The 12,477-nt window shown below is 39.3% G+C and overlaps 1 protein-coding gene across 21 annotated transcripts in view; it reads left to right on the forward strand.

Annotated features, from left to right (window-relative positions):
• The window catches only part of ABLIM1 (actin binding LIM protein 1), a 212,467-nt gene that overhangs the window by 182,782 nt on the left and 17,208 nt on the right, over window positions 1-12,477 (forward strand). For 11 of the 21 annotated variants that reach the window (XM_030030508.2, XM_030030492.2, XM_030030502.2 and 8 more), the window contains 4 exons: window positions 5,128-5,232; window positions 7,561-7,608; window positions 9,916-10,062; window positions 12,273-12,364. In XM_030030508.2, the coding sequence (XP_029886368.1) occupies window positions 5,128-5,232; window positions 7,561-7,608; window positions 9,916-10,062; window positions 12,273-12,364 (392 nt within the window). The remainder of the gene's footprint in view (window positions 1-5,127; window positions 5,233-7,560; window positions 7,609-9,915; window positions 10,063-12,272; window positions 12,365-12,477) is intronic. The other 10 variants (XM_030030493.2, XM_030030500.2, XM_030030501.2 and 7 more) reach the window with 5 other exon arrangements.

The following is a 12,477-nucleotide window of genomic DNA, read 5'->3' on the forward strand; positions in this document are numbered from 1 at the left end:
GTGATCAACGAAGTGCTCACAAAACATTAGACGAACAAATGTTCATAATGTTCCCTAAGTCAGAGCAAGCTCTGGCTTGTCCTCTAAAAGGAATATGATGGAAGATAGTTCTTAATAAGATATACTCTGAAAGTACATATAGTGTGTATATGCGTATATGTACCAACAGTGCACATGCACTTAAAGAAAGACAAGATGATAGGGACTGGTAATATTTTTGTTAAATAAACCTCTCTACTATTACAACTTGTAGGTGTAAGTGGTTTCATAGGAAGCGATAATACAGCTTGTTCGGTATATAATTCGAGGGGGTTGTGTGTTTTTTCTTTTTTAACATTTGAGTAGTGTTGAGTGAAGTCCAGTTGTGCTGTATTGTTTGTCCTCTTCACTACTTCATGTTCATAAATAGATATTTTGTTATCAACTGATGAGGTTAATCTGGGTTTCCCACATGGTTCTTCATTTATCCTCCTTGCATACCACATTTGCCCAAGTACCCCCTTTTTATGTCTGTGTGGCAGAAAAAGGAGATTATTCTGGCACTGGCTGCATCTAATGCAACTCCTTGATATTCTTATCCATAGGGGTTTGTTTGCCTTGGGTATTCTAGGTGTCTGTTTTCAGTTTAAAGAACTGCATTATTTTAGCTTCAGAGTAGCATTTCTGTGTCTACTAGGGAATTGGACCCTTGTGAATATATCAGAAATGAGAGCTAGAGCACTGTCTGGGATTAATTAGATGTGATAGATACATTTGCAGTGATGCGAAGAAGAGGCATCATGTGATCTCCTTTTCACTTGGTCAGCCTTTCTTAAAGCCACTTATACTTTTAGCAGGAAGGTGAACTTGGTGTAAGTTTGTAAGAAAGATTTCATAAAGCTATAGTTCTGGGTTTTTTTTCCTTTAGGAGTCACATAATATGGATCATGCCAAACATAATTTCCAAACAGCATAATGATAATGAAAGTGGCATGACATGTTATGTCTCTGTTATTTTGTATCATCAAGCCACAAAAATAGACATTTAGACCAGTTTCAGTGTGTTTTCATACAACATAATGCTTAAACAAGCGTAATGCTCAAGCCTTGTAGACCAGGCCAAATGTAGAGAACTTTGAGGAGTGAAAGGGCTAAATGTGCCTCAGAAGGTCTTAATGAGAGTTTGTTGATGTAACATATATGTTGAACGAGCTGGAAGAGGGTGTAATATGCATCAGCTCAGACTTCATTTAATCTCCATTGAATTTGGTGTTGTCTCAATAAAGCACTGTCTCTGCTATGAAAGAATCAAAACAAGTCCATGAACGAAAGAAACCCTGACGAAATCAGAGACAAAACCCTCATTGAGAGCCAGGATTGCATCTCACATGCCTAGAATTTTTCAGAGGCATTCAAGAATATTGCAAAGCCCCTGTAAGACTTCCGTGTAAAAAGAGCTCCGAAGTAATGTGTATTCCTCTGCTCACAGACCTTCCTATAAGGAGTCTACCCACCTTCGTAGTGATTTTGGGCCTTGGTTTTCACAGGTTCCTGCTTTCTTTTCCTGAGGCAGGTCTCTGAAATCAAATGCTCTCTGTGTGTGATCACTATTTCCAGGGTTTTGTGGATGCAGCTGAAAGCTCTGCTCTGGAAAACAGACGTGCTTTGGCTGTTTCATGACTTTCGGTTTTGTGTGGGAAATAAGGGCTACACATCTGGACAAGATGATGAATGATATCATTCAGAACAAAACCTGAATAGGACTTAGGGTTTCAGGTGGTGTTGAGCTCTTTTTCCTACATCTATTCAGAAACAGCAACTAAATTGCAAGTTGACAGAAGGCTCAGTGTTGGTTGCAAGTTGACAGAAGGCTCACTGTTGATTGCATATGGGTTTTTTGGCCTGATCCTGTGAACTTACCTTGTGAATCACACAGTGAGCCCAGTGGTGAACACTTCAGAAGGCAGCAGGAACCTGCATTACACAGTGCTGTGTATAGGCAAGCAATTATATTCCTGACTGCTAGGGGAACCTGCTTAACAAATGAAGCTATAGAAATTGGGAATACCTGGTGGAGCAAACAGAATGAAAGAAAAAAAAGGCTCTGAATTTCACTTCTGAGGCTGCTGTGTTCAAGTGATTGATTTTTATATTAAACTTACTCCGTTATCTCTTAAAATCCCCCACCCACCTACACACATGCATTCAACTTCATGCCAGGGGTGTGGGAACCAGTTTTTCCTACAGTGTTGGCGAACTGGAGTGCTTGCTGCTTTGTGGAGTTAGCACTAGTTATGGCATATCTGAGATAGTAAGAGAGACTTACCTGTGCAGGCACAGCAAGGAACCCAAATTCAGAGCATGCACAGCCACTACTTTTATGTAAAGCTGCAAGCAGGCTGGCCATGAGGCCCTGGGAGGCAAGTGCAGGCAGTCTAGCAGCTCTGCTTTCCTGTGTGCATATGCACATTCTACAGAAGTTGGCACTGCTTTCATAAAATGTGGGTGATTTTACAGCTGCATCTGAAGCACTTAAGCCTTGTTACAAGAGTGGGTTCCTCAGGGATGGTCTAATGAGAATCTAAGTAGATGTACCATTGCCTCCCACAGTGGTTGGAGGTAATGAGACTGCCATCCTAGAAAGTGTAAAGGAGAGTCATTTGTCAGTACTAGTAGGAGTCATTACAAAGAGAGAGACTGCACAGGAACCCCAGGAAATACAAGCCAATGGAGACATCCATAAAGCAACATGTGCAGGATTATACCACACTAATTGCCTGCCTGGTACTGTATGCATTGTACAACATTACCAGTTCTCTCTTAACAAAATATCTAGATACAAGATGAGCAAGCATACGTTTATGGGTATGAGCATACTTAGTTGTGTCTAGTTGAGATAAAGAGGGGGCTATAAGAAGGGTTTCTTCCCTGTATTTGTAGTGTTGGTGATAGAGGCATTGTAAATTGAACACACCCACATTTTGACTACCAGTTCCCAACAGGTAAAATGTATTTGTGACTCCTCTGTTGTGACAAGTCCACAGGTCAATAAATCCCTTTTGATTCTTCCCTTTCATTGAATATGCTAATTGCTAATGGAAGCAGAAAGGCAGAATGACATGTCTTTATAAAGGCTATATATTTTACAGTTAACTATATCTTGAGGCCATCTCAATATTGATGTTTTTTTCCCTATAAAACGATGATTTTGCTGAAAAGTAACTTCTAGTTTCTCAATAGAAGCAAAAGACATAAGTAAAATCAGCTTAACCAAGCTAGGTGTTTCACCATCACAGTATCTCAAAGGCTGGACAAGTAGAACTCAATATTGGAATTGCCAAGTAAAGGACCATAGATTGAGATATGACAGTATTGTTTTAACTAATTGTTCATACTGCTTTTCAGAGTTAGTAAACCTAGCAATTACTGTTACCTGGCCAGAAGCTCAGCATTGCTGCACCCAAAATAAAAAACCATCATCAACTCATGTGGTTGAAAGAACATCATGTCATTTAGGGCTGAAATATCCAAGTGGTAAATGAATTTTGCACATGCATTCTTCTGGACAAATTTTTTACAGCCAAGCCCCCTGAACTGTGCATGTAATTTTTAAAATGTGTATGCAGATGGATTAACTTGCATACTGGCAGAGGCCTCTGTGGCACATCTCTCTCAGTGAGGTTTGTACAGAGCTTTTTGGTTTTTCTCCCTTTTGGTGCCTTTTAGATTGACAGATGACCATTCAAGTAAAAGAGGAACTTCTGTGTAAAGTGTAAAGACAACTTCCTTTTTCCTTCCCCCTCAGCCTACCTCCACCCCTCTGCCCCAAACATATAAATAAGAAGCGTGCTGAGTCCAAGGCTTTGGGTCCTCTAATGGGACATAGGAAACCTGCAGCTGAAAGGAGGCCTGCAGTTTCTTTTTTGTTGTGTTTTATAGCCCTCCTGTACTTGTGCCATCCCTGTCCCCCCATTTTTTTTCCTTACTCTGTTAATCAGCTTTTCTAGGGTTTTTTAAGCCATTGTGCATACCTGAAAAATGGAAGGGGTTTGATGCTCCCCTACTTCTCACCATTGTGGTCACCCACACCCATGTGAAATAAGCACCCATGTGGACGGTTTTTGCTTGCGTGAGTTTGCACTAGTGTGAAGAATGGCACAGAGTAAAAGGCAGCAACATTATTTTATGGTACACACAGAGTCATGTGTTTGGATATCTGGCTGTTAAGTCTTGATACTTGGGGATCAACCAGCATGATTCTGCAACAACCCTCTTGCCCTGACAGACACGGGAACTTTCAGGGCTGTTGGATTGCTGTGGTGGATTGTTAGGAGGCAAAGAAATAGTCCTAGTAAGAGCGATCCTACAAATGGAACAAACGGTGTGCGCAAAGTGGAACTTAAGTTTTTAGACATTAGATTCAGATTTGCTAAATCAGCAGTGGTGAAGTATTGTCACCAGAGCCAAATTTGGCATTGACAGAGATTTGGGGTGGCATCAACGATATGGGCTCAGCCACCAGATGGGCTGCATTACTTTACAAATGATTTTGCCATATCAAAAATTTCCTACCAGAGAGCTAAACCAATGAAAGAGTGTGTAAGGAACAGTTTTGCCTTTTGATATGGGCTAAGTGACCTAACAGCTGTTTTCCATCTCTAGCTTCTGTATGCTTTTGGTTTAGGGAACTGTAGTAACTGCCAGCATCTGCTTCTATCTGCTTGGGAGTTGGTTTCATTTTGGGTTTGCGTATCAACTGCTATACTTTGTGTCTGCAACTTTTAACTTCAAATACGAGTCTCCGTACTAAATCATTGCCAAGTAACCTTCCATTCTTCTTTTCCACGCTGCCCATCTAATCACCAGCTACGAGCACACAGCTCCTGCCTGCATGCCGTCAGAATGAGTCTGAGCTGCTCAAACCTCAACTCCAGCCTGAACATGAATTTTTGTCTCTGCAGGAATATCAGGGAAAAAAAAGTCACCAGGGCTACCAGTTCTCGTTATTGTTTGTATTTATATTTTTGGTTCAACTTCTTTTCTCCCTGGACGTTTTGATTCCACCAGTTTTGTTTGGGTTTGATTGGGCTTGCTTTTTTTTATTGCTCTCCCTCTTCTCATTTTGTTTTCTCCATTCTTTCATTGGAGGCAATGAGCCGTCCAGCGGTCGGAACTCCCCTGTCCCCTATCGGCCCGACAGCCGCCCTCTCACTCCAACTTACGCTCAGGCCCCTAAACATTTCCATGTTCCAGGTAGGAGCTGGCACTGTATGTGTCTCGGTGTCCTGTCACAGTGTAGAATGTAGCCTTTGTAACTTCTGTCTTGTCTCCATTGTTTCACGCTGTTTACCATGGGGTGCACCCTCAGGGTTTGGAACTGTTCCTGGGCTTGCTGAGAGGAGTAGTGCATTAAGAAATGGGGGGGGTTCATTGTGATTTTTACCTATTCTGTTGTTCAGGTGCTTCACTGTTAGAATGCCTTGGTTTTCAGGGTCTGTTGGTGGCCTGTGAGCTGGATATGAGCTATGCAGGGCTTGATTTTTCTCCCAGTTGCACCAGCTGAGCACCAGCATAACTGCTAACTTTGGAGGAGTTGGTTTTGAGTCACATGCGGAAAAGAGTTGACCAGTGAGCCATTACATATGTTTTTCATTCAGATTGTTGTAACTTGTTTCAGTCTTGAACCCAACAGTTGTAGTTTAGTGTTTCCTTTTTTTTTAAAGCAGATGAGGATGTTTCTTTACTTGTTTTGTGCAATGGCTTGGTGTCCTCAGAGAGACCTGCAGATCCACAAGGATATGTATGCCTTAGGATGCCCTTTCTATAAAGGGCAGGCTTTGTTTTGAAGTGAGCTGCACAGTTCTTCCAGCCTCTGAGAAGATCATCTGTCTTGGATTTTGATGGGATGAGGGTGTTTGTCCCTAGCGTTGTGGACATGCATCTTCTAACTGCATCAGTGCTAGCTGAAAGCTTTATTGTACCCAGTTATTCTTCAGGTCCCCTTCAGTCTAGTATCCCTTCACACTGCCAGAGGTTACTGCTCTTCCTCCTTTCCTCAGATCTGGCAGATAAACTGTTTGTGGGAACTTCCCTTTAAATAAGTGTGACCTGGCTTGGCTAAAGTAGGCTGTTTTAACTGCTTAAGCTAACCTGGCTCACTTTGACTTGCGTAAGCTAAAGCTTACTTACTTGCATGAATAGCTCTGAGTAATAATCTCTAGCATGGTGGGAGAGCTGTCCTCTTCAGCTGGCGCAGTGCAGCCACAGAAGGAGCTGTGTTCCTATCCTCCTTAGAGCTTTCTGGTGTAGATGTGCGCAAAAGTACTGCATGACTACCCTTGTAATGTTTATACCTGTTTGCTGGTCAAGTAGCCATAACAGATCGCTAACAAGACACCTCAGTGTCTTTGTGTGCAATGAATTTGCCTGTTTAGTCAAGGATGTAGGGTTCTGCAGAGTAAGATTTGCCTCTGTTTCAATAGAGTTTTAAAGTTAGCTTTCCTTAATGCCAAAGGCTGAGTTGTCTCCTGTAGCACTTTAATTGGATCTGTGATAACAGCATGTACTTCTAAAATGCTTTTCCATCTTTCATTCTAATATAACTGAAAACTTTTTTCAGGCAGTATGAAGTAGCCAAATGGGTTTCTGACATAAATTTTCTAGTTCCCAGTAGCTCATTTTGGTCTTCTAATAAGATTTTGACAGATTTTTGCACTGTAGCACTGATTTTGGATTAACTTTTGTATTTGTAGTTGTGCCGAATACATGAAGTGTTGGGCTTGGGTGGGAGGATAGTTTAGAACAGACTGGTTCCTGTCTTAGATTATTATTTGTAAAAATATGGTATCTTTAGATATGTTGTAGATTTACTGCATTAGAGTTCTGGGAAGTGCTTTTATTCTGATTTACATTGATAATGTGCAGCGTGGTAGGCCTTACAAAAAAAAATTACAAAAAAGAAATAAAATCTATCCTTGTGGTTTGAGAATTAGTAGTCTGTTAGTTAACAGTGCATAAAGCATCCCTTCGACTCCCTGAAGTATAGCTGTTGTTGACTGTTCAAAGCAGTGTATTAGGCAGCCTTTTTGTTCTCTGGATTTTTAAGTGAATTGTAGGCTCACTGCATTCTCCTCTGCTCAATCCAGCCAGTCAGATGGAAAGAAAATTGAGCTGTTATGACTGAAGCACAATTTTCCACAAAAGTTATTTGGGGTAGTTTTCCCCAAATGGCTTGTATCTTCACCATTGAAATGTCTTGCTTGTTTGCATTTCTTCTCTAACTTTTATCCCACTGATAATCTTCTGAAAGTTTAAAATTAATGGTTCATGACTTGGATGCATCCACATGTTACAGAATCAGCTCCAAAGGACTTCATACCACATGTCTTTGACTTTTCACTTGTTCTTATGTTTTCTTTTCTTTAAACAATCTGATTTTGTATAATACTAGAAATAGCTTTCTGGCTTTTTCTTGTGCTACATCCTTGATTTGGTCTGTCTGTTGTTTTAGTGTTGGAGTTATCTTTATCTACAACTGAAGTAGTTTTCATATTCCCATTTTTCTGTTTCTCAATTTCACAGATCAAGGTGTCAACATTTACAGAAAACCACCCATCTACAAACAACACGGTAAATGATCTTTCCCTTCTTATTTCAAAACTGGAGTGTCAACTAAATTAAAAGGCATGCAGACTAGTGAAAAGCATTCAGTTTTTACTTTGTAAGCATAAAAAATTAGTAGTCCAAGCTTGAAACAGCTGTTATTGCATGTCCTGCTGAGTGTTTATGTTTTAAAGCATGTTGTTTCATTTGGATCATATGGTTTAAATCTTGGCCATGCTGATATTAATGGCAAAATTGCCATTAACTGGGATTTTCCTGTCTCTTTAGCATTATGATGCCTTCCTGTATTTCACTTCTTTAAGTTTATGTTTTCAGAATACAGGTACTGATCATGTTCAAATGGATTAACAACAGACTGTTCTCTGACAGGGACTTCATGGAATATCCTTATTTTAAACAGACAAAGTACAATAATTTATTTCAACAGCAAAGATGGAGATGTTATTATCAGACTGGAATTCCAAATGTACCTATGGCTTTAAATAAGAATCTTTAATTATTGAAGATAATACAGGTGACTTACCACTGGCAGGGCTAATTTGATTCTCAAGCCCTGTGATACCCTGTGATACAGCTCAGGTAGTACGCTGTACTTGTTTTTCCAGGTGTTAGGATTCTGAGTTGGACAGTAGTGTTAGTGCTCTAATCTTTTCGGTGTAGACGTCATTATAGCAAGTCTGAAATGACAATGATGGCGGAAGGCCACTGCCTTGCCAGTCTTCAGTACTGCAGAGCAGGGTCCCCCTTATAACGGAGTGTGTTCACTCTTCCCTTCTGCTGTGAACAGAAAACTTTGAATAGGAGATGATTTTTATGTAATGGGGTGAAAGAAGGATGACTGCTTTTTAAAGACTGAGTTTGCATCCCTTTGCAGACCCTTTATCCAATGAAATGTATTTAGGGGTAAGTCGCAAATTAGCAGTACTACAGGGTTTAGATGAAGGGTTGGCTGAGAGCCACTGAGCTGAGATGATTAGGAAAGCCCGGGATGTCCATTCTCTAGTCAGGAACAAGCATTGCAAATAACACTGCTGTGGTATTATGTCAGGGTTTTTTCCTCTTTTTTTTATAAGTTTCAAACCATATGCTAATTTTGGGAAAAGTCTTTTAACATTATTTTTGTTTATTTTTATGGTTTTAATGTATCTCCTCACCTCCCATTAACATGTGAATGTTTAACCACTGACATCACCAATTCTAATACGTAAGTACTGTTTGAAGTCATGCTTTTGTAAACTCTGACCAGCTTCCTCCATACCTGCAATTATGCTTAGAGTTTCCCAGTCATAAAATGCTCAGAATTCCCAATGACACCTAATACTGATGTTCCTAAACTACCCTGAACATGTTGGATGAGCAACACAGTGCTTCACTTTGTTAACAGAAGTCTTTCTGTTTAAAGAAAAAGAGATAAGGGAAAAAAAAGTCCAGAATCCTTCCTTCTGATCCAATAGCTTCATATAAGAGAAGGTGATTTGAGCTAACAGTTTGCAGATAAGAGGTAGTTAAGGCTGGTTTTAATGTAAATTGAATCCTATTGGAATTTTTTTTTTTTATGTCAAGAAGTGAAAGCCATAATGCACATCCTCACATGCTTTTAAGAGACTTTGGCTTAGACTGGAATCTTAAGTGGATGCCCCACTGATGAGATATTTTATTGGTGAGGTTCATTTCATTGCAAGTGCCTTTCCCTGCCAAGTTGATCTGAATGGAGTTTAGTATTTATTAATAAATTCACATCTGCTTTTACTACTACTGCATGCTAATAAGCAAGGGCATGCAGCAGAAAAAATCCACTGGTTAAATAAACATATTTGTTTCAGATTTATTTTTTGTTTGTTTTGCAGCTTTTCACAGAAACATAGGAAATAATTAGCATCGGTAGAGTTAAAATTAGTGCTCTTCCTTTGACGCATTTGTTTTCTTGCCCTAGAGGGAAGGCAGATCAGTACATATATCTGGTTTCATCTTCATTAATAATCAGTTGTCCTTAGGAGATATTGGCAAATACTGTTAGACTGAATTTTCTCACTCTTGCCTAATCATTCTAACACTGTGCAACCCTAGTAAAATCCAAAGCTGATTTGAGGTTATTTTGGGGGTGGGGATGAGGGAAGATAGGAAGGTTTGATTCCAATCTATTGGCAAGAGAAAGACATTACTTTCCTTCAAACTGCAATTAGAAAAGCAAAACATGAAAATGTTTGCTTTTGAAAATTAACTTCTTGTAAAGTATAAAATTTTGCCAAAATAAGGACAACCTTTATATAGATACAGATTATTATATAGCTAAGTTCCCTGATTGCCATCTAGATGCAGCTGCTTTGGCAGCACAGAGCAAGTCCTCCGAGGATATCATCAAGTCCTCCAAGTTCCCAGCAGCTCATGCACCAGCACCCAACGAGATACCAAAGATTGAGACGGACCACTGGCCAGGTCCTCCCTCCCTTGCGGCCATAGGTATGCAAAAAAAAAATTGATACAAGCGATGCGGCTTAAAAGGTACTGGTAACCAAAGTAGATGAATACTGGAGCTGTAAAAATGGGTAGTGAAGAATGTGTCCACTCCAGGTGTTTACGACGAAGTGCACTTCTTCTGGTGAGACCTCTGAGTGTCTGTGAATTTAAAACTCTTGAATAGCGCTGAGTAGAAGAGGTTTTGCTAAAGGACTGATCACACTGATATTAACCCATAGACAAATTATGTGAACTGCCGTGCAGTAGCTTAAAGAACGTGGTGTGTCACACAAGCCTGACTTCTTTCAGTCATTGTCTATTTAATCCTTTAGTCCTAAGTTAATAGCAAATATTCCACAGAAAATCTGATTGCTTCCAACAAGAAGCAATGACTGAATTGGAACAATTAATGGACTAAAAAGGTCTTGATTTTCAGAGTTACTGTTTCTACAGACTTTGTATTTTTCTTCTGTGTTGTAGCACTACAGGTATCTTATTTTCTTTTCTTTAAATCATGTGCATCATCATTTTAAAATTTTTTTTGGTTTTGTACTTTTTTCTCTCTGTTAATTTTTATTGACCCCTATAGCATAAAATAAGCTATCTAACCTAGTTCTTTTATGAAGTCATGTCTGAAACACTGAACGTGTTGCCTGTTTCAGGTTTATCTGAAGGAGTGTATGGTTTTCATCGCAATGGGATTTTCATAGAAGTGCTAAGAGAGGAGACAGAGGGTGGGAGAGCTCAATGACCAATTGAAGGGGCTGCTTATGCAGCGGCAATTTTTTGAAGATGTCCTTTATATAGGATTGCAACCTGACAAACATTACAGTCATGGTGATAACATCTGCATACTTGAAAGTCTCCTGACAATGCTTGTGTTAACTACAGCATTATTATGTTGTATGTCTGAGGTAGAGCCTTTGTTGGAAATTTTGGCGCTCAGCTCAGTCTCTAGGCAGTGGATGACAACTTTTAATTGTTTCCAGTAAAACTGCTTTGTATATTGGCTATCAGGTGATTTTGTTAGAGAAACTAAACAGGACTGGTTGGACACTATAAAGATAAAAATGTGCTCATGGAACTATTTTATTCAGAAATAAGAAGGTATCATACAAGATTGATCTCTAAAAAACAAACCCACAAGCCCCAGGTTTTTCGGCTTCTTGTCTGATTTTCTGAGTGTGATATTTTGCTTACAGAGCTAGAATGAGCTCAACTGTCAAAAAAAAATGACCATTACTGCCGCTGTATTGAAAAGTCTTGCAAAAGCCTGAGACACCAAAAAAAAAATTTAAATACAAACAAATAATTTCTCCATAACCTTATGTCTCTCTCCATATTAGCATCAATTTAACACTGCTGTACAAAACATTTAATTGATATAAACCTTTCTGATACTTTAGTTGCACAATTTAGTTTTCATTCAAATAAAACACTCAGTTTGTCTAGCATAGGGTAGGCGAATAACTATATCAGGATATAGCCTGTGCGGAAAAAAAATACAACTGCTGTCTAAATGCTTGCAGCAATATCATATTCTGTGCACTCATGGAAGTGTCCTGGTGTCCAAATTGGACTATTTCATAAGAATATTCAAGAAAATAAAGATTATTGAATAAAAAGTAAGGAACTAAAATGTAGAACACCTGTGTCTTAATTAACTCAACTTTATCCAAATGGATCAAATCAGTTTGCTTCATTTTAGACTAAAAATAAGGCCTTGTTTATTCCAAATATGAGTGCCCATTTAGGAGATTAATGTAGTTTAATTTTCCATTTGAAATACTAATTCAGATTTACTTTTCTGAGTCTAGATAGAAGTATAAATGTAAATCAGACTTTATGTTTCCAGCCACTGATACAGTTACTGGTGCCATTAAACCCCATGGTTCCAGAACTAGCAATCTGAGCTCCTTTTTTCTATTACATTGATTCATGGCTTTTGTGTCCAGGACTGTTGCTTGGTTTGGAACTCATGTGCGGTTTAACTTCTTAATGTTATAAGAAGCCTGATAGCCATAGGGCAGGCTATCTGAGTGAGTTTTATTAAGAGTGAGTTTTGAAAAAGTCTTTTTGAGTCTGTGAGAGAATACTGTTTTGTTTATTCAGTAAATCAAACTGACCAGTACTTTGAACTAGCATTGAAATCTTCAAGCTGCAGTTGAACTGATACACAAAGCTCTCTCTGTACTGTGGTTTTATGGAAGCAGGAGCTGACATGAGACGCAGATCAAGTGGAAGAGAGGAAGATGATGAGGAGCTACAGAGACGCCGGCAGCTGCAGGAGGAGCAGCTCATGAAGGTGGTTATAAGCTTGTCTTCATGCCGTTTCTGAACACCACCCAAAAAGTGCCCCTTTGTTTTCTGCAAGCAATTTCTACTAATGCCCCAATCAGCTTTATTTTATTGATATAT

This window comes from Aquila chrysaetos, chromosome 11 (assembly GCF_900496995.4).
Source record: "Aquila chrysaetos chrysaetos chromosome 11, bAquChr1.4, whole genome shotgun sequence".
Lineage (NCBI taxonomy): Eukaryota > Metazoa > Chordata > Aves > Accipitriformes > Accipitridae > Aquila > Aquila chrysaetos.